We start from the raw sequence: 21,314 nt of genomic DNA, 5'->3' as shown, positions 1-21,314 counted from the left end.
GGTTTATATCATGGGTTATAAGAGACACCGATGAGCTTAGTTAGGAGGATTACTTGTTTCTTTGCTTTGTTTTATTACTGGGATTTTGAGATCATGTTATCTCGTTATAGATACTTTTGGATTAATGTTCTTTGGGATTTATTTTAATGTTGTTTTAGTTTTTATTTGAACTTTAGAGTGACACTGTCCGTCTTGACGATATTTTCCGCTATCGTCTACTATTTCGTAAATCTTCTGTTATGTTTATTCATTGCTTGTGAAAGGACGAAGTGTCACAAAGGGAAAGGAGCAAATGACTTGGTCCTACCCCTATTTATCGACGATTCGTACTCCCCATTCAACGACAACCCCTCGCGGGCTTAATGTCTTCACCAAGACCTAGGGCTCACTTTCCCCTTGGCACTCTCCTATTGGCCCAATAGCGGAGCCTAATGTCTGAACCACCCCAAGGTAACCACTTCACTCAGTGACGACTCCAATAAGCTAATATTGGGTCCCCCCTAAGAAGACAGTTGACTGAATTCCAGCTCAACACCTAAAAGCTCTGCATTTAGGCACTTTTCCCTGATCGAGCTTAGGATACTTCAAGCACCCGCTCAACCTCACAAGCCCTCGAAGTTGATACGCGTCAAGAATTTCGGTAAACCTTAGAATCTATGATCATCAACACCCCTTGAGATACCGAGGGCTCATCGGCTCCCACATACCTCGAGGTGATGTTTTTGACTGAGCGTTGAAAGCCCTATATTCAGGCAATTCGTCCCGATCGACCAGGACATCTCCTCCCTCGAGGTTCATGGGGCTCATTAGCCCCCAGACTCCTCGGATAGGGTATATCCTCCCTTGAGGTACATAGGGGTTCATTAGCCCCTGAACCTCAAGTAGGGTTTATGCCCCCTCCGCCTTCGAGTTACATGGGGCTCATTAGCCCCTGACACCTCGAACAGAGTTTAAGCCCCCCTTCGAGTTACATGGGATTAGCCCCTAGCGCCTCGAACAGGGTACATCCGGCTAATTGTCCCTTAATTAGACACCTCGAGTAGGGTCTACACTCCCCTCGAGGTGCATGAGGATTATTAGCCCCTGGATACCTCGAGTAGGATATATACACCCCTCGAGATACATGGGGCGCATTAGCCCCTGGACGCCTCGAGTAGGGTCTAGGCCCCCATCGAGTCACATGGGCTCATTAACCCATAGACACTTTGAGAAGGGCTTATCCCCCCCCCCCCTCTCTCGAGTTATATGAGGCTCATTAGTCCCTAGACAACTCAAGCAGGGATTATGTTCCCCTCGAGATACATGATACTCATTAGTTCTTAAACACCTCGAGCAGGAATCCGACCCCTTGTGAAGACTTGGCATAGCTATTCCGCACAACATACGAATCTGGAGGTATCCTCCTTCATACCTTCTGCATGGGGATAATGTTTGGACCCAATATATCTTTGGGCTCATACAACCAAGGTAAAATTACGATATTACCCCTGCTAAATTGCTACATCTAGAAGGCTGGTCCATCTTGGCACTCAGGTTTCATCATTCTTGTTTTGCAGGTATTACGACATTCTTCGGACATTTGGCATCCTCTCGAATTTCATAACACACGCCCTTGACTAGCTCCCCAATTTTATAAGTTTTCACCCGAAACACACACGTATTTTGTTCCGGCTATTAATTGAAGTTGAAGAATGACATTAGAGAATTGTAGATCTCCGTCAATTGTTGGTAATGGATGGATGCATAAACCCCATTCTCCAAAAACAAAGAATTCCAATAATTGAAGAACATGCATGTCTATGGCGTCCAATATCTACATCACATGAAATGGATGAATGGTTGATTATGGGAAAGAAGTTTATCTGGTTATGCATGTGAAGTATATTGTTGAAGACACATCACTTCAATTCGACTTTGAAGGTCAAGTTTCAAATCGGAAGCTTGTAAATATGAGGGAAATATATTTAATAGCATAAAATATTTGAAATTTAGTGTTGCATGTAAGGCCAATAATCATAACCTTCATAAGTTCATATTATAAATTCTTCACTGTTGAATGTGGCCATGAAATAATTTTTTTTCTTTTTTATACAATTTCAAATTCACAAATTAGAGGAGAAAGAATAATTGAGATGGCATTCACGTTTATTATCATCTCCCAACAAAAAAATTGTCATTTTTCTTTTTTATGCAATTTCAAATTTATAAATTATAAGAGTACTAATCGGTGACTATAGAAGAAGTGGAGAACTAATCGATGAATTTCAAGTTTTAATAGCATGCAAGTAGAACCAATCGATGACTAATTTATCTGATATTTTTTTCCGGATAAGTTCTTTTTATAGATTATTAGTTAAGTCATTTGTAATTTGTGGCTTCCAATTCTTTCATTTCAAAAGTTAAATCGACAACTGCATTTTGTTTTACCGATTTGTTTGTGTTTTGAATCCTTACATATAGTTAATTAGGATGTGTGTTTATTGTATACATTTATAAAATAGAAATTGCTATCTTGGAAAGCCATGTGTGAGGTTCTTTTTTAATTAAGTAACTGGTTTATAGTCCGGCGATGCCCGGGGTTATGTATATTTGTAGTTTAGTTTATCATCCTTTTTATAATAAATTTTCTCATCATTTTATGCTATCTAATAATAAATTAATATAAGATATTGTTATCCTAAAAGCATAAAATATGCCTACTATCATTGTTTATGCATCGATGTCAACTTTTGTTCCAAACTTAACTGAAAGGAGAAATTAAACATTTTTTAAAATCTCCTTAGCCCAACGAACATTTTAACAATTAATTAATAATTTATATATCAGCTCTAAAAAATATTACTTTCTCCATTTTTTTTTACATGTTACACTTTTAAAATCACGAACTCTTAGGCAATGTTTGGAGAGGAGAGGAGAGAAGAGAGATAGAGAGAAGTTAGTACCCAAAATGAAAGTGTAACATCTAATTTAAAACTTGTTAAAATAGAAAGTGTAACATGTAAAAAAGACGGAGGAAGTAGATAGAATTCAATCTATTCGCATCAGCTTCACAGCACTTGTTTTTGAAGTTTACCCCGTGCAAACGGTTGAAAAGATGATTGTTTTTGTATCTTCACACTTCATATATGTCTGCTTATATTGAGCAATTTCATCAATCATCTATTATAAGTGCTTTTTATCTTATATTTTGAGGCCACTTGCCTACGAAAGCCTGTAATAGGTATTATTTTTATGTGAAAGTATTGGGTCAGACCGTCTGACCCAATATTCTCGTCAAACGGGTTGAGCCCAGTACTATAATATACAGCAACGACGGTGGTCGAAGAATTCTCCACCATTCCCACATAAAACCCACCACCACCACCACCACAACCACCGCCATCACCGCCACCGGAAACACCGGAAACAGAAGCTTCTCACTTTAGTTGATTGAAGTCGTTTCTCTTTGCCAGGATGTGGTTTCATAGGCCCGTAAAAGCTGACAATTGGTTATTATTTGTGGTAAGCCCGGTTCAATACACTCTTCTGCAGTCTAAACTTTGCTTTGGTTACCATATTATATTAATGCACCTACTAATATAGATGGAGAGTCCATCCGCCCATTCTGGACGTGGCTTAGTTGCAGGTCGTATGTACGATAACAATAAGTGCAGCTGAAGATTTTGTTGTCATTATTAATACAACATCTCTTCTGCAATTTAGGGGTAGTGTCTCACAATTTTGTTAAACTGGCAGAAGAGGAAGGAAGAAGAAGGAGAAAGTGAGAGAAAGCAGAGGTTAGTGTTTTGTTTTCTTTCAGTTAGACTTTGTTTTCTTTCAGTTGGACTTTGTTTTCTTTCAGTTGGACTTTGTTTTCTTTCAGTTGGACTTTGTTTTTCTTTCAGTTGGACTTTGTTTTTTTTCAGTTGGACTTTGTTTTTTTTTTTCAGTTGGACTACCTGAAAAAAAAATGAAGACTACCTGAAAAAGAATGAAGACTACCTGGAAAAAATGAAGACTACCTGAAAAAGAATAAAGACCAACTGAAACCCAAAGTAAGTCTAACTGAAGTACAAAAACCAACTGAAAAAAAAAGAAGACTAACTGAAAACAAAATGAAGACTACCTGAAAAAAAAATGAAGACTACCTGAAAAAAAATTAAGACTACCTGAAAAAAATTAAGACTAACTGAAAAAAAATTGAAACCACCTGAAAGTCGTCCGACCAAAAATTATGGTCGGACGAGTCCGACACAATATGTTCTCTATTTTTATATCATTAAATAAATAGTCGAGTACTAATATTTAAGTTATCTATTAGAGTAACAATTTGTAAGAAAAACAAATAAAGCATTGACACATAAATAGGAATGAGTTTAAAGTAGCTACTTAATTCATTAAAATCTAAATATGATCAGAATATGTTAAACCATGAAATCAATAAAATTGATAAAGTTCCTAAGTTCTAGCACGCACACACATAGCATAGTCATAAATTTTAATGATATTCTTACACTTATATCCCCTTAATTGTAGTTTTTTTATAATTTCTTGCCATGTCATTGTTTTGGGAAACAAATAAGTGTTTGAATATGAATTCATGAAGCTTTAGATATAGGCATACATCAACAATGTTAAGATTTATGATAGACCTTCAAATAATGTGTGATAATCAAATCATAGAGGAATTTAAAAGTCTAATATGTTCAAGAAGAAGTACAATACTTGAAAGAGGTTTGTGTGTGACACTCTTTGACTCCATAATACCTGGGATACAAAAAATCCTGACAAAAAATCGGTTGCAAAAATTAAACCCGACACTTTATATATAATTTGGAAAATCGAAACCAACAGATCGATTAAAGTCAAAATAAGCAAAGATCGATCATGTAGTAATTGTACCATAACTCCAAAAGTAATCATCTACATAAGTTATTAAAGAAGAAAATAGGATCAACATCAGTTACAAAGGATGGTAATATAGACGATGGAATGGAAGAGGCTTCAGTTACCGAAAATGAATAAATGCAATGTCATAGTAAAACTAGTGGTTAAGTTTGGATAGAGGCGGAAAATCAGCTACATAAGTTAGTAGAGAAGGAAATTAAAACGATGGTATCAATGGAGGAAATTAAAACTTTTGTGAGTTATCATATTGTAGGATGTATGTTATTATATATTTAAATGCTTTTCTTAAATGTATGTTTTTTTTTATCCCCATAAAAAATCAAAAAGATATTATATTTTAGTTGGTTAGTGTGTTTGAATTTTAAATGAGAGGTTGCCTGTACGAGTCTTCACACATACATTTTTATTGTTGATTTTTCATGAATAATATAATGATTGTTGGGGTTGTTTTCTTTGTTTGTTGAGTTATCAACATGGTCTTTGACACAAAAACCATATAAGGTGGTTTGCAATAGTGTTTTAGCATGATGGACATTTGAACAATAGGTTTATGGCAAATAGCTAATATAATTTATTAAACACCATAATTATAGTAAAAAAAAACTACTACTTTGATCTTTGCTAGTTGCATACTTTCGAGAACGATTTTCAAGCAAAAGTAATATTCTCTTATCGCGTGTTTTTATTTTGTTCATTATTCATATTTTAATGGTTTCTTATCAAAGAAAAATATGGATTTCTACTCTGAACATGTATATAAGACTATTTGAAACAATATTTATATCAAATTTAGCAAAAGTTGGAACAAGTTAACAAAGTTGAATATATAAGACTATTGAAAATGTATATAAGACTATTTGGAAACGGTAAGCTTATTTGAAATACACTGAACGATATAATATGAATAAAAAAAGAAGGGAAATTTTCTCAGGTACCTCTGAGGTTAGGCGTAATTTCCAAATTACTTCCCACATTTGGGGAATTCCTCAGATACCCTGAGATTTGTGTGTGGGCTTAAGGTACCCTTACTATGGACCCTAACGCCGTTAGGTATTCCCTCTCTCTCTCTCCCCAAATTTCTCTCTCCTCCCATTTCCCCACCCACTGCCAAACCCCCCTTCCCCTCCCCCACTCCGACGCCAGCGACCATACCCCATCTCTTCCCCATTCCAGATTCCCTCACCCTCGACGTTGGCACCGGCCAGAATAGCAGCCTAGGGTGGCTTTGAGGGCGGGTTTAAGGGTTTGGAGGCGGCGTATCTGGGTGTGCCGGGAAGGGGAGGGGGTCGATTCACAATGGGAGACAAGGAAGGGGGGCCATTTCTGATAGGGGGAAGGGGGAAGGGGGGAGAGAGTGGTGTTGGAGTGGGGTGGAATGGGGTGGGGAATTGAGAATGGGGAAAGGGAGGGGTAGGGTGGGGTGTCGAGGGTAGGGGGAAAGGAGAGGGTGGGGTTGCCGGGGGTGTTGATGTTCTGGCTAGCGAGGGAGAGGGTAGGGTCGTCGGCGCCAGAGTGGGGGGTGGTCGTCGGCTGGGGTAGGGGTGTTGGCAGTGGGGGGGAGGGGGGGGAGAAAAAAAAACCTAACGACGTTAAGGTTTTGTACAAAGTAAGGGTATCTTGAGCCCAAATACAAACCTCGGGGATATCTAAGAAATTCCCCAAATATAGGTGGTAATTTGAAAATTACGCCAAACCTCAAGACTCAGGAGTACTCGAGAAAATTTCCCAAAAAGGAATGCAATATCAACTGCCTAAAGTCTATAGTTACGTAATACTCAATAATATAATACAAAATACACCTAATGAATTACTATGTGCTTGGATTAGTAGTGGATAATGGTTGTTAGTTGTTTAGACGGTTAGACCCTTAGCTACGTGATACTCAATAGAATAATAGGTTGTTTTGAATTGGTTGATATCTCCATGGCTACAATGTGTGAAGAGATTATTGCCTTCTGAAGTTTTGTGAGAGAATTGAAGACAAAAGAATATTGTCTGAACAGGATTGGAACTTGTGTGCATTGATGTTAATTTATACCAAAAATTTGGCATGTATCTTGTGTTGTAATCTTCTATGCAAATAAAAATTAACTCTTTTGGTTTGTAACGTGTGAAAATATTATTGCCTTAAACTTCCTCTGTCTCATAATATAGTGCTTATATTCCATTTTCGTTATTTTAAAATATTGTGCCTACTTGATTTTTATTAATGTGTTTTTACAAAATTATCCTCAACTTTTATCCAAACTTCCCAAACTATTCCTACCTTTCTTTAAAACTGTGTACTCCTATTTAATAATTTGCACCATTTCAAGAAATTGTTTTTTTGCTTTTTGATTTCTTTTTAAGGAAAAAGAAAATAAATGGAGTATTTCCAAAACAAAAGTACTTTATGAGATATATTCTTTTGAGAATCTTACTACTCCCTCCGATCTCCTTAATTCCCGTGAAAAGAAAAAAAATAAGCAGATGAAGTATAATGGATTTTGGACTTTTGTATGATTTGGTATAGATATTCTGTATGATTTCAAGCCACTAAATTAGTGCAATTAATCTCTATTATATAAGGGAAGGGGGGAGCAATAGTGTCCTCTTTTAAAACGCATATTTTGCCCCCCTTCCCTTTCTAAATTACAAAAGGAATGTCAAAATCAAAATCGACACTCAAAGAAAACTACTGAAAATAAATTTACAACACTCACTTACAAATCACTTAAAAGAAGAAAATTTACAAATCACCCATACAATTGAGAAAATCACGTTATAAAAATCACGCAAATCACTCAAATAACCAAGAAACTTTATTAAAACTTAAAATTAACATATAAACTAAAACTAGCTAATAACCTAGAACGTCAATACATACAAAAACATTAACAAAAATTTACTTACAAATCACTATTCTCAAGAACCATTCACAATCAATAGTGGGTCATATGATAAAAAAAATAGAGGTGTATTTATAGTGAAATTAGAATTTAGAAGTTAGACAAGGAAAAAAATTATTTACTTTTTTTAATAGTGTTTCCTATATAATAATGAAACTTTTACATATATTTGGACCAATTTTTTTTTTCTTATATAATAGCGAATAATTATCAAGGTAAAAAGGTTTATGTAAAATATCATTCAAGAATTAAAGTACAACATATCTCTATTATATAATAAGGGAAGGGGAAGCTATGGTGTCCCCGAATGAAGAGACTATATGTTACCCCCTTCCCATTCTAAATTACAAATTCACTTACAAATCAAAGGGGGATTCAAACAAAAATATCAAAAATATAATTATAACAATCACTCACAAGTCAACTAAAATCATAAAATTGCATAATTTACGTTATGCAAATCACTAAAATAAGGAAACTTTACAAAAACTTAAAAGTTCACTTACAAACTACAACCTATGAAAAAATTGACTTGAAATCAAAGTGTCTACTTTCTTTACAATTTATGAAGTACTGTACATAATTCAAAAATTAACTAAAAATTATAATATTAGAAATCATAAATAAATTCAATAAAATTTCTATTTTGTTCATAGAATTTAACTTTGAAAAGTAAAAAAAAAAACAAAACAAAAAGAATGGTGAGAGACTTAAGTGACAGAAACTAAACCAATCAAATTTTACAACTAAAAAAAATTATACTTCGTATGTCTAATGTTCAAATTTTGACTCTTATGCCGAAGAAAATCGAGTTTATGTTTCGAAAAAAAATTCAAGCACGCATCGCGTGCAAAAAATTCTAGTGTTTACAAAAGGCATTGTTGCCAAAAATTGTTAATAGAATGATTTAACCTGTTTAATTGCTTTTGCAAAAATCAAAAATTAACATATACACTTTAAAAATCTGAAATTAGGATTGATTGGCAATTAACATAGGCAAAATTAAAGTTGATTGAGAAATTCAAATCCTTACCATGAGGTATATTTTTCAGAGGAAATCTTTCACTTCGACCTTCATTATCTAAAAATCATGATTTTAATTGCTTAATATTTACCTTAATTCACACCAATTAGAATGAGTAATTCCAATTTTAAATTAAATTCAAACAAAAATTTTAAACCATAATGTGTAATGGCCTCATGGACACCCAATTGGGGAGTTTTTATTTTTCAATGCTCTAAAATTGCTTGATGATTGTAAACATGCCACATATAACTTTGTATTTTGCTTTAGGTAATTATATAGATAGTGGTCATTGCACATGGGGGATGATAAGAATCTCATCATTTGGAAACATTCAGTAGTCGCAAAACTCGTCCATGATTGCCTGATTGAGCTTTTTCAAGACATTCATCTCATTTAATATACGCCAGAATTCTAGAATAAAACGAGGGGAATTAAATGCATGTTGCTAGACGGCCAACAGCAATACTGGCAAGAAACGTACTAAAACAAAATATAGCTTATCGTAGTCACATCTCGATACATAATATTGAGTATTTAGTCGTTACTACTTATATTATACAGCATCTCAGTTCTAGACTTCTAGCACTGACTTATAGTACTAGAAAATCCTTGCCTTTCATAGAAACATAATACTACAGAATATAAATTAAGAAATGTAGATACAAATACAAAATACATAATACAGATTACAAATTACAAAACACAAATACAATTGATACATATACTTCAAATTATCTTTTATTATACTGTAATTGACAGATCCCAAATGGAAAATCAGCTAGGGCCATAATTGAGCGACTCCCAACGGAAAGGCTGGAAGAGACAGACAACATTAGGCATGCTTTTGAAGAGAAGAGCCACACACATGCACACTGCAGCAATAGCAACCATGGAGAGCATGGCCGGCCTGTACACTAGAGATGTCCTTGCACTACTTCTGTAATACACGGACATCTTCTGATCACATAACTTGCAACTCTGAGTTACATTTCTTCCAACCTCGAAGCTCACAGCCCCATCATGCCTTAGGGAAACAGATGATTCTACTGGGATATCTAGCACCACATGCCTTGCAGCTGAACTACGTTGGATCTTCCTCTGGACCATATGTATGTAAGCATATTGGCCTCGCATACGAGCATAATCCTCAGGTGTGGCCCCTGTGCTATCTCGAGCATTCTTCCATGCGTCAATTCCAATCTGAAACAAACCAAACCACACCACCACACAATACCCGTTTAGAATAACAAAATAAATAATAAAACCATAGTATTTGAAAAAGAGAATTTCGCATTAAAGTCGACAAAAGCCACAAAATATAGTGCATGCCTTTCCAGGATCATCAAGTAGAGCATCCAGTACATCTTCCGAGCCATCTCTACCAGCTGCAACATGAAGTGGGGTCAAACCAGCAGGTCCTTGGGCATCAGGCCTAAACATAAACCTTACTTGGCCACCATCAGCAGTTGATATGAAATCTTCTGCTAAATTGTCTGGGACATATTTTAAAAGCAGCTCCACCATAGACCTAGAATTTTTACGAACAGCTTTGTGGAGGAGTCCCATTTGTGACATTGCCACCTTCAAGGATGGATGTTCACCTGATCCTACAGTTCCATCAACCAAAACGTCCAAGAGTTTCCTGATAACAGCACACCAATCATGGTCTATAGAGAAGTCCATGAGCCATGTAAATCGTCTAAATGAGAAAATGACGGTGTTAGGATCTAGGTCAGCCAATCTAGATTTTAAGTGGCTTCTGTGAAGCAGCCATCCCATTTCATTTATGAAATCTAATGCTAGACGTCTGGATTCAAATGTTCCTTTTACTTCATATGCATCTTCATCGGCTTCCTTCAGTTCCAGAACACTCTCCAATGTCCGTATCTCAGAGCAAACATTCTTTTCTGCAACTATGAAAGGGAAGAAACTGCTGCTGAGACCATGATCTTCAACCTGGACAATTAGAAGTTGTTAGCTCTCGGAAGCAAGATCACTGTTTTCATAAAATTATTAACGCGAAACATCAAGAAATAACACAATTATGAAGATTGATCTAAATGTACCACATAGAGCAACAAATATCCTTATCAAACAAAACACAAATTCAACTTTCCTAACAGCATTAACCCCTTTCATGCGAAAAAGACAAACAATGCTAAACCAATCAGCCTCTTTACATGACTCCCATTGAAGACAAAAATGTACAGAAGCGTCAAAGGTAATACCCTTACGAAGTAGCTAAAAGTTACATCTTACATATTATTAGGAGAACAAGTTTTACCCACCTCCCCTCCAACAAAAACCTATTCATGGAGCTAATGGGCTATATTTTTCTCCAAAAGTGGAAAACTCAAGCACCAATGAAACATAATAGTAAGAAAGGCAGGAAAAGGCAAGATGGTGGACCATCAGTCTGAATGAATTTCATTTCACATGGGACATAATTACTTCTATGTTGCATACAAAATCAGCCACCTGATACGGATACTAGACAAGAATTTGTCCGTTATCCAATAATACTTCAAGTACTTTACTCATGAGGTCCTTTGACAATAGCCACTTGTCAAGGCAAAAGGTGCGAGCAACTTGACCTCATATATACCAGAAAGCAATGAAAAGCAACAATCCAAATCCCAAACTGAATGGAGGAAGTCTTCCCGCTGCTCATGTGCGTATAATAAAGCAACAAATGTGCGCTTTCTTGCTGAAAGCACAGCAACATTATTGAAGTGAATTATAATTTACTTCAATAGAGCCTCAATATAGAAAACAAGCTATAAAGCACACATCTCCAAGGCAAAAAATAGGAGGTTTCTTATCAACAGTTGCGATCCCTGAAAAATAGGAGGGGTCTGGAAACTTACAATTTTTTTATTGATAGAAATCATATTAGATGACCCAATAAGCCTAGCAAGAGTTACACAGGATATAATTCCAGCAAGAAAACACTCTGTTGGTTTCCTTTTTTAGTAAGGTGGTCAAAGAAAAGGTTCATATTTAGAATAGAAACAAAAACAATGCCAAAGCCTGGCTCTCAGAAGATCGGGTAGGCTGCATAAAACAATAGATCAGTTATTGTGGTCATCCACAAAGACCCCTTTTCAGTTGTCAGCATTTATTTCTCATAAATGTTTACTTCTTGCGGTTTATAACCTTGCCACACTTCAACACACAAAAGTTTTGTATTCATCACTTGTCTCCTTATAGCTATCTTATAGATATATTCCTCAACATCCCACAAGTATATATTGTCAAGTACATCCTAATATACCTCGGACTAAAGATAAATTCTTATGCCTTGACTTTAGCATTCTCGTATGTAGCACAGGCAAAATGATAAATCTCAGTACAACACGGTGAAAATTACAATTTACAGTAAATAAACTAGTGCATCAGTAATGGTCATGTGGCAGAATCAAAATGCAAGAGCATCATCTTGAGGCACAAGAAGAATTTTGTATACGTTATCTCAAGATTTTCTCTATTTCCTAGACCGATTCTCGTGAGAAGTAAAAGAAGCATGGGATAGACATAGTTTTTTTCACAAAGTATGACAACTCCTCAATCTTCTACACTGAAAAAGTCTAGAATGGAATGGACACAGCCATTATACAAACTAATCAATTTCTTCTTTCTGAAGAAGATCAAGAGAACTAAAGAATGATTTTTACTCGATGGTTAGACTACATGCCAAAAGACATATAATTAATGCTCCTTCTAACTGAAGAACAAGAACTTAAATAAAACAGAAGTCATATACAGCCCAAAGTTTGACAGGAAACAACCATATTGAAACATGAGCACTGTTAAGGCACAATTCATCAACCAGAGCTTTTCTGAATACTAGCATATTGATGGGAGTAGGGACAGCAATAAAACAAACACTTTAAAACTTAAATGAGGATTAATTTTTAAGAAACCTTGAATTTAACAACTACATTGTGAACGGAAGTAACCATAGAAACTCAGATACACTCACAGACATAAACACATCAAGTTGGAGCTATCTGCCACAAAAAGAAAGACAAGAAAAAGAATAATAATTTCACTCATTTTCTTTAATAAAAATACGTTAGCATGACATGATGATACACGAAAAAGGAAAGAATAGCAGAAGAGCTTCAGCTGCAAGGACTATACCTCAATATACCCTCTACCAGTTATTTTGGGAATAACGCAAGACATAGTGGCATGCTCGGTTTCATCATCCTCCTCAACAGATTCACCATCCTCTTTTGATTCTTGAGTTGCTTCTTGATCAAGATATTTTCCTTCTAGTGCACACAGTAATCTGGTGAAAAAAAATTGGGTGGAAGGAAACTTTGCAATTATGTTTGGTATATAGTTGTAGCAACTGCAAAACAGAATGGAGCAGCTAAATGCAGCATTTATTCACCTTGTTGTAGAACCGGAGAGGTTGAAACCTCTAACTTCAAATTCAGCTCGTTCATCCATAGACACAGCAATAGGCATGATACTCAAAATTTGACCAGAATTACTATTTTGAAGAGATAATGTTGTATCCAGTATAACCTGACCTGCAGCACATGCCAGAACAGAAAAGCAATAGTATATCATTCTATAAATCACTGAAGCATAAAAGGACCAATCCAAAGCTAAGTAGGATATGCAGATGATAACTAACCATTGTGAAAACATGCTATTTGATTCTGCACTCGCACATAAACCCATCCACTACTCCAAAATGTGTCCTCAGATATGTCAAAGAGTCGAGTTAAGCAGGATGAAAGATCAGAGCAGAGCTATACACAGAAGTAATGAGAAAAGTTATTGTCGTCAACCACTAGAACCACCTGAGCTGCTAAGGTCTGAAAAAATCCTACCTCCTCCCACGAGGACTCAGCCAAGCGCAGGTAAATTGTTAAAATTATACAACCAGGTCTGATGTAGCTCTCGATGTCAGTAGGACTATGAGCAAGCCAATCAAGGATCTAACAAAATTTCATGTTCAGTATAACAGTATAATCTTTAGGCACAATAATAAGTTAAAGAGTAGAATATAAGTACTCTAGATTCACATTACCTGACCCCGCAGCACCATAGGGAAGTCACCTGGTTCTTTACCAAATAGCTTGAAAACAATCCGATCCGTGCGACACTAAAACATATATTAAAGGGAAGGTGACAGTCATGTTTTAGTTCCTAATAAACTCATCCAAAGAAGATAGATGCATCGTATACCCAAGCAATTGGATCGTATTGAGACACCTTGCAACGCCAAACAAAATTAACATGGAAATATCTAGAAAAGGTGTTAAAACTCTACAACTACACCCAGGCACATCACTAGAGGAAGGAAAACTAACTACCTGAGGTTCTCCACTAGAACTAGAAGGTGATTGAGCCGAAGCTGAGTCAGAATTAGTTTGTGGTGGACTTGATTGATGTGAAACATGTCCAGCCCATGAAGGGAAATCAACAGAGCCAGTTGTACAGTGTCCATCAACAGGTGACCTCTCCAAATCTTCTATACCATCATCTGAATCTACATATGCATCATTCAGGTCAAAATTGTTTAACTTCATTCTCCCTGCTGTGGTTTCAGAGTGAGCTGGAGGGCTATCTTTTATAGGAAACAAATTTCCAGGATCTTGTGAGGAGACAACCTGCATTTCACTGCTCCTGCTATTAGCTTCATATAATTCCTTTCTTGGAATTGCTGAATCAGGTAGTGCATCATGTTGGTCGATGACTTGCGGAGAATTTAGATGATCATTAGAGAGACAATCTGACATCTTTTCTGAATGCCCGTTACCATTGGCCATTCCACCATTTAGTAACTTATGTGACTCATGCAAGAGTCCATGCAAGCCTTTTGCCACATGCAGCCCAGAAGGATTGGCAAGGCTTCTCAGAAGCTGAGCAACAAGATCTTGATCTGTACTCTGGTCTGATTTGTTATTAGCTGCAATGTTCACAATCTCATCATTTATCATCCATGTCTTAGAGAGTAAAACAAGAAATATAGTTGACAGAGTGAGAGTAAACATCAAACATCAAACTGTCCATACTTATTAAGCGAATAGATCATACAGAAGAGACCAGTGACAAAAGAAAAGTAGTAACATCCCTTAGATGTTTGAACATAAGGTCCTAGTACATATATAGTGTAGTTTACTCATTTACACAGAGAAAGATACAGGTGAAATGATTCTTACACTAAAAACCATCTGAAGACCTAACTTTCCATCTAAGTATATGATAGCATATACTTTTTCAAACCTTCCTTGCCATGCAGAAGTAAAGGCAGCCAACAATAAGTTTTGATTGTGATCAAGGAAACACACATACGTTTATTGAAGAGTTCATCTAGTTGCATATATATATAAGAATCTGCTAACACTATATAACATATAAAATGCCCACAGGTGTAACCTAAATACCGGTAAGAAATGACTTTTTGTCAGCAATAGCAGAAGTAATTTACCATGCATGTCCGAAAGTATCCTTGGTAAGCTCATCAGCAGAACATTATTAGTTTGTTCATCATTTATGGAATTTCCATGAACAGCAGTGTCAGGCTGAGTTTTCCTCCGTCGTTTATTATGGCCAGCTAGACGTCGTCTACAACTTCGCTTGCCTTCATCAAACTCCTGAAGAACATGAAACCTGCGAAAGAAACAATGATGATATAGCAGGTGCAGGTACGTGTCATTTCTAGGAAACTAGTTATGCTAAAAAGCATATTTCATACCAAAAGAACATGTTATGATTGCAAAGGAATAAAGACTGACCTACTACACTGTTGGCAAAATCGCTGCATGACATTTCCCACAAGGGCTTTACTGGCTTTAGAGTGCATCTCACAGACTTTGTGACGCCTGTGATAGTCCTTAGCCTTAGTAAGATCAGCTCCACAATCCTCAACTTGGCAAACAGCACGATTTGAAGAACCGCCAACCAACTTAGCCGTCTTCTTTCCACTCGTCCCCTCCCAAGTACCCACCTCCCTTTCGCTCTCAGATACAGGAAAACAGTTCCCACCAAGCTTTAAAGTCAAGGAACCAGCTTCCTCCAAACTATCCTCTTCCACAACAATAACCCTCCTTTTCCTCTCTGACTCCCTCCTCCCATCATCAATAGAAGAATGAACATCATCAGAGCAGGATGTCGAACTGTTCGACGAGTTTCCCGAAACAGGAATAAATTGCTGACCTTGATAATTAGACGGCAGTGCGCCACCGGACCGCGTCGCAATAAACAAATCTCCATCCCATTTCCAATCATTCAAATCCCATTCTGAACCCCTCTTCCCCATACCCCTCATTTCAGATGGGCCTAAGGCATGGAACCGACGCGCTTGTTCCATTAATCAATCACCCTCTTAATCCGCACAGAAAGTAACAATAATTCACCCAACTTTATATATACTGCTCTGCCAATGATTTCTAGCTATTATCACATAAACAATCTCATAACAAAATCAAAACATAATACAAAAGACCCACTAACAGAAACTCAAATACCCAGATCAAATTTGTTCAATCTAAAATATGGGTTTTTCTAATCAAGGAAGAAAAATGAAAAGGGCATACTTAGATTTTTATATATTACCTCATATCACAAGATCAAAAAAGAGAATTGGTCCAGTAGTAGCACAAAGCATTACAGATCGCGGCGGCGGCGGCAGTAGCAGAGACAGCAGAGCAGCAGTAGCCAGTAAGAGAGGAGAGAGAAAACAAATTTGTGAATTGAATTATGAGAGAGAGAGAAAATTGGGTTCTTGAATTGGGTTGCGAAACTTAAGCAAAACCTAACCTAACCATATGGAAGGGAGCTTTGATGGGGTTAATGTGAGAGGAGAGAGAGTTGACTTGACAGCATCTATTCTATGTAAATTGCAAATGAGCTACAGATACACAGGAAAGAGTATAGAGTATTAGAGTTGGGGGAGTACACTAATTAGTCGACAGAAATTTTGAAGAAAATGAAATATTGGCTCTGTTTGGGGAAGCATTTTAGTTACCTTAAATAATAAGGTGCTAACATATTTTAGGTGCTAAAATGATTAGCAGTGTTTGGGGAGCACCTAAAATAAAATTTCAGGTGGCTAAAATGACTTAAATGATAAGTTAAAAAATTTAGCTTTTCACAATCAGGTGACTGAAATTTTGGAAAATCTTTCCAAAATTTTGACAACTACTAATTTTGCTAAAATAATTTATCAACTTAATCAACTAATTTTGCCAAACAATTAAACTAATCAGTTACCTTATCAGTTTCAGCACCTTATCAGTTTCAGCATTATCTTATCAGTTTCAGTTAACTTATCAGTTTCAGTTTATTTTCAGCTAGTAATGCCAAACAGAGCCATTGAAGATGAAATGGTGCCTTATCTTTCGCTACTTAGATCTAGCTGTAAGATTTTCTCTTCCTTCAATCTCCTTTTTTTTTATGGTATGATGATTGGGGACTTGGAGTAATTATGGACAAAAGAGTTCATATTAAGAAAGTGCACAAAATATTTTTGTTCCCCAAAGAAATGAAGTAAATTATTATGGTTTGAATAGACTATACTTTTTCTCTATAAAAAAAAGAAGAGACTATATTTTTATAGTTGGGTACGTGAATTCCACCTGATTTGATGGTTGGTTATTGTTTTAGGCAAATTTTATACAAAGGCTTGTTTGTTTGGAGAGTGGATTGACAATTAACTTGCAATATGAAATGAAATGCGTGAAATAAAGTGCATAAAATATTAAAGGGCACAAAGCAAGTTTTTACGGGAAAAATCCTCATATAGAAGGAAGAATCACTAGAGGACTGAAGAAATTATGTCCTCAACTTTAATGCAATTACTAAATATAATATGGATCATATTATAGAGATAATAAATTCATTAAATTGGGTCGTCTATACGTCTTGTTAGAGAATGATATAGAACTTCAGGTTTAGTAAATAATAAATCTGAAGCCTAATTTGATGGATCTTACGAGGTCATACTTACATAATCTGGATCAATAAAAGAAAGACGTAGAGGGTGGCCGGCGAAAGAGAAAGAAAAGGAGAGGATTCCTAACCTAATTTGTTCCAATAATTAGGGGGAATTAGAAAATAAAGCAGTTATTATTCTCTCATTATTTTCTCTCTCCTCTTTTCTCTCTCTTCAAAAGCTACGTAATACTGCTCCAAGAAATAGAAGAGTTCTTCTTCCTTCCAACTAGCATTGGTGGAGTGTTGATCTGGATTAGTGGACCTAGTAGAGGAATCTCAATTGCGGTTCTATCTCCGGATCTCGAAGAGCTTTGTGGAAATCAGCATCAAAGGTTAATTCTTAAACTATTATGTGATCCTTGAATGTATATGCATGAGATCATGTTTAAGTGCTTATGAATATGATTCGTAAAATTCCGCTTATATATAGTACTTATAATCCTATGGTGGTATCAGTTTTAGCCTCTTGCATATAGGTTTGTGGTCATAATATTTAGATTTATTTTGATGTGTATGACTAATTTTAATTTGATTAAGGGGAGGAATTAAATTATGGATTGAATAATTAATTAGAATTGATTAAATGGAGATTTAATTACTTAATTTTTCAATAAAAAGTGGCCGAAATTTTTGACCTTTCAACCCTAATTTTCGACGTTTAATATATGTTTTTAGATCTCTAAATTTCGAATATTAGATTCATATTATTAATCTGATTTTCATGTTTAAAGTTGTTTATGTATGAAAATTAATTCATGTGAAAAGCGTTTTATATGAATTAGAGATTAATTTATGTTAAAATTAATTAAAATGGAGATTTTAAATTAATTTTTCAAATTAGACATGTGAGGTCTATGTGAGGTCTATGTAAAGCGCTTACTATCAGACAAACTTGCACCCAAGTCAGATAAATGTCTCATTGTGGGATACCCGAAAAAGACAAGGGGTTATTACTTATATAACTGTGAAGAGAACAAAAAGTTTATTGCTCGTGATGGTGTCTTTCTTGAAAAAGAATTTGTTTCTAGAAAGACAAGTGGGAGTAAAATAATACTTGAAGAAATTCGACATGAGAAACAACTAGACATGATTCACACCAAGTCAGAGACGGCATGACAAGACGAAAGTCATGTTTAGGAGATGACGTATGTTATTTCCCTAGGAACACTACAAGAGGGGGGGGGTGAATTGTAGGTGTAGAAATAAACGTAACTTTTTGCGGAAATTAAAACTTAAACGAATAAACAAGCTAAAGGAACACAAGGGATTTTTACGAGGAAAAACTTCTTGGGCCCAACAAGAAGAAACAACCTCGACCACTAGGGATTTTAAACTCAACACTTTCACTAATTAGGCCAAACAACTTGTTACAACCTAATTCTAACTCGAGCCACACTTGAGTTCCTAAACTCAAGTTCCTGAACCACTGTTCCCTTAACAGCAGTTCCTCTCAACTTCACTCGAATTTTCTCACACATACAAGCTTCACTCAAAGCCTCTTCTCTTACAGAACTTCACTCAAAGTTCCCTTACCCCAAAAACCAAAATACAATTGATCGAAATAAGCTTAGTGGAATTAGAGTAAGAAGGCAAAGAACAAATGGCTATTATGAGAGAATGAAGGCACTGACACTTAATAAGTTAAACTCACTTAATTACTTAGTCAGACACAATTTGGAACTTATCTAGACTTCTATATTTATAGTTAATCATGAAGAACGTGGGATTAAAGAGTACATGTTTTAAGTCCATTAACCCATGATGTTCCTTCCCCTAAGGAACACGTTTACATCATGTCCCATGATCCCATGAACTAAAATGAACGTGGATAAATTCAGCCATTACTCCTAAGTAATAGGAGTTCCTTCAGCTTATCCGAAAATCAGTTTTATAAAATCTTTTTATCTTTAAAACTGAATTTTAATCTTTAAGAAAATAATATCTTTTAAATAAAATCTTTCTAACAACCGGATATTTATTTTCTTATTTTCCAAAAATAAAATCTTTTCTAAAACAGATTTTCTTTTTAAAACTGATTTTATCATTTGAAATTAATATAACTAATTTCCTATAATTTAGGCATGACTTACTCAATATCTTTTAACCGTTATAATATTCACGCCTAAGTCTAGTTCCTTTATTAACTACAGTTCCTTTAACATATTGCTAAGTGCCACTTAGTTTGTTCCTTACAAAGGAACAAACTCTCATTCTCAAATAACTGCCACGTTCCTTACCATTCTTTCTTTGTTCCTTTACATTGGAACTAGAAAATAAAACGCCTAGTCTCTATTTTCTTGATCCAATGCTTGCTCCAGTATCAACATAGAAACTTCTTTACTTAGCCTTTGAAATCCTCTCTTGACTTCTTCTTGACTTCGTATTCTCCCAGTTCCTTCATTGATACCTTAAACACCATACACTTAAATAATTCATTAGTTCACTACTTAGTTTGTTCCTTTGTTTCTTTGTCATTATCAAAACTAGGGTTCAACAATTTCCCCCTTTTTGATGATGACAACAAAGGTACAAACTAAGGAAAATAACAAATAATATAAGTGAATGAAATAATAAAAACATAAAGAAGAAAATGAAAAATAAAACACAATTATGTAAGTAACTGAATTTTGATTTTTCATTTACCTTAACCTATTTTTGATTTTTCATTTACCTTATCCATTTTATAATTTTTGTTCAAATTTTTTTTTTTTTATTAAGTTTATGTACAGTTTTTGTTCCTTAAATCTTTTCCCCCTTTGTCATCCTCAAAAAGAATAGACTCTGCATGAATTGATGAATTGATTTAACACCTTAAGACCAATATACGAAGCACCATTGATGGTTAAGTTAGAAGTTCAAAGAGTAAACTTGCTCAAACATCAATCACATAATACTAGCCATTCCAAGGAAGAAATTATGCAAATCATTTAGAAACATAGACATAATAGCAAAAGTCATTGATTATATAGCACTTGTTCCATAACAAAACAAAGAAAGAAAAAAAAAGGAAAACAAAAGTTGTGTTCCTTGATAAAGAAACAGGAACAACAAAACAAACAAAAAAACTAAGAAAGGGAAGGGGAATGGTGTTCCTCTACAACTTCTTCTTCAACCACATCCTCCACATTTTTCATCCCACCCCATGATTGATTCAACCTGTTCCTTCAGCTCCTCCAAGGCACGAGCCATAGAGTCCATCTTCTTTTGCTGCGCAACCACGTATCACTCAATTCTTCATAAGACTTATCATAGTATCAGTTTTGGCATCCAAAGTCCAATGAAGATGATTGTAAAATTTTATCATATGTTGTGCAGGAAGGCAGACTTCATTAACCCAGTTAGATCATCCGAGATTTCCTGTTCCTTACCCTTGGAACTTGAGAGCAGATGGGGGTGTGTGTGAAGGAACTGGAGAGGGTTGAGTGGAAGGCTCATCTGTTCCAGGAATGGAAACAGAAGGTGAAGGGTGATAAATGGGAGGAAGGAATGGTGGTGTGGGTGGAAGAGTTGTGGAGGTGGAAGCAAAAGGTTTAGGCCTTTTATTTCATCCTTCA

At 35.6% G+C, this 21,314-nt stretch overlaps 1 protein-coding gene across 4 annotated transcripts; it reads right to left on the bottom strand.

Moving 5' to 3' along the window:
• Positions 1-9,280: 9,280 nt before the first annotated feature.
• LOC104907548 (squamosa promoter-binding-like protein 1) lies at positions 9,281-16,752 on the bottom strand. 4 transcript variants are annotated; one of them, XM_048643184.2, is made up of 11 exons: positions 16,381-16,752; positions 15,561-16,218; positions 15,254-15,435; positions 14,136-14,731; positions 13,850-13,924; positions 13,650-13,757; positions 13,451-13,568; positions 13,202-13,343; positions 12,946-13,096; positions 10,132-10,758; positions 9,281-10,002 (listed from the first exon to the last, which is right to left on the bottom strand). In XM_048643184.2, exons 2-11 carry the CDS (start codon positions 16,133-16,135, stop codon positions 9,577-9,579), a joined length of 3,000 nt encoding a protein of 999 aa, XP_048499141.1. In that variant the 5' UTR covers positions 16,136-16,218; positions 16,381-16,752; the 3' UTR covers positions 9,281-9,576. The 4 variants fall into 4 exon arrangements, with proteins under 4 accessions (XP_048499141.1, XP_010694792.2, XP_010694791.2 ...); XM_010696490.4 differs by having other exon boundaries at positions 15,561-16,201; XM_010696489.4 differs by having other exon boundaries at positions 15,561-16,196.
• Positions 16,753-21,314: the final 4,562 nt, after the last annotated feature.

Source organism: Beta vulgaris, chromosome 4 (genome assembly GCF_026745355.1).
Source record: "Beta vulgaris subsp. vulgaris cultivar EL10 chromosome 4, EL10.2, whole genome shotgun sequence".
NCBI classification, from domain to species: Eukaryota; Viridiplantae; Streptophyta; class Magnoliopsida; order Caryophyllales; family Amaranthaceae; genus Beta; species Beta vulgaris.
This window is presented reverse-complemented; position numbering and strand designations above follow the sequence as displayed.

Bases quoted from the DNA above. Each gene is read 5' to 3' on its own strand.
- LOC104907548 (XM_048643183.2), bottom strand. From the start codon at position 16,135: ATGGAACAAGCGCGTCGGTTCCATGCCTTAGGCCCATCTGAAATGAGG. The intron at 15,436-15,560 runs GTCAGTCTTTAT...TTTCTTTCGCAG, and splicing joins TTTTGCCAACAGTGTAGTAG to GTTTCATGTTCTTCAGGAGT. The intron at 13,758-13,849 runs GTAATGTGAATC...AAATTTTGTTAG, and splicing joins CTATGGTGCTGCGGGGTCAG to ATCCTTGATTGGCTTGCTCA.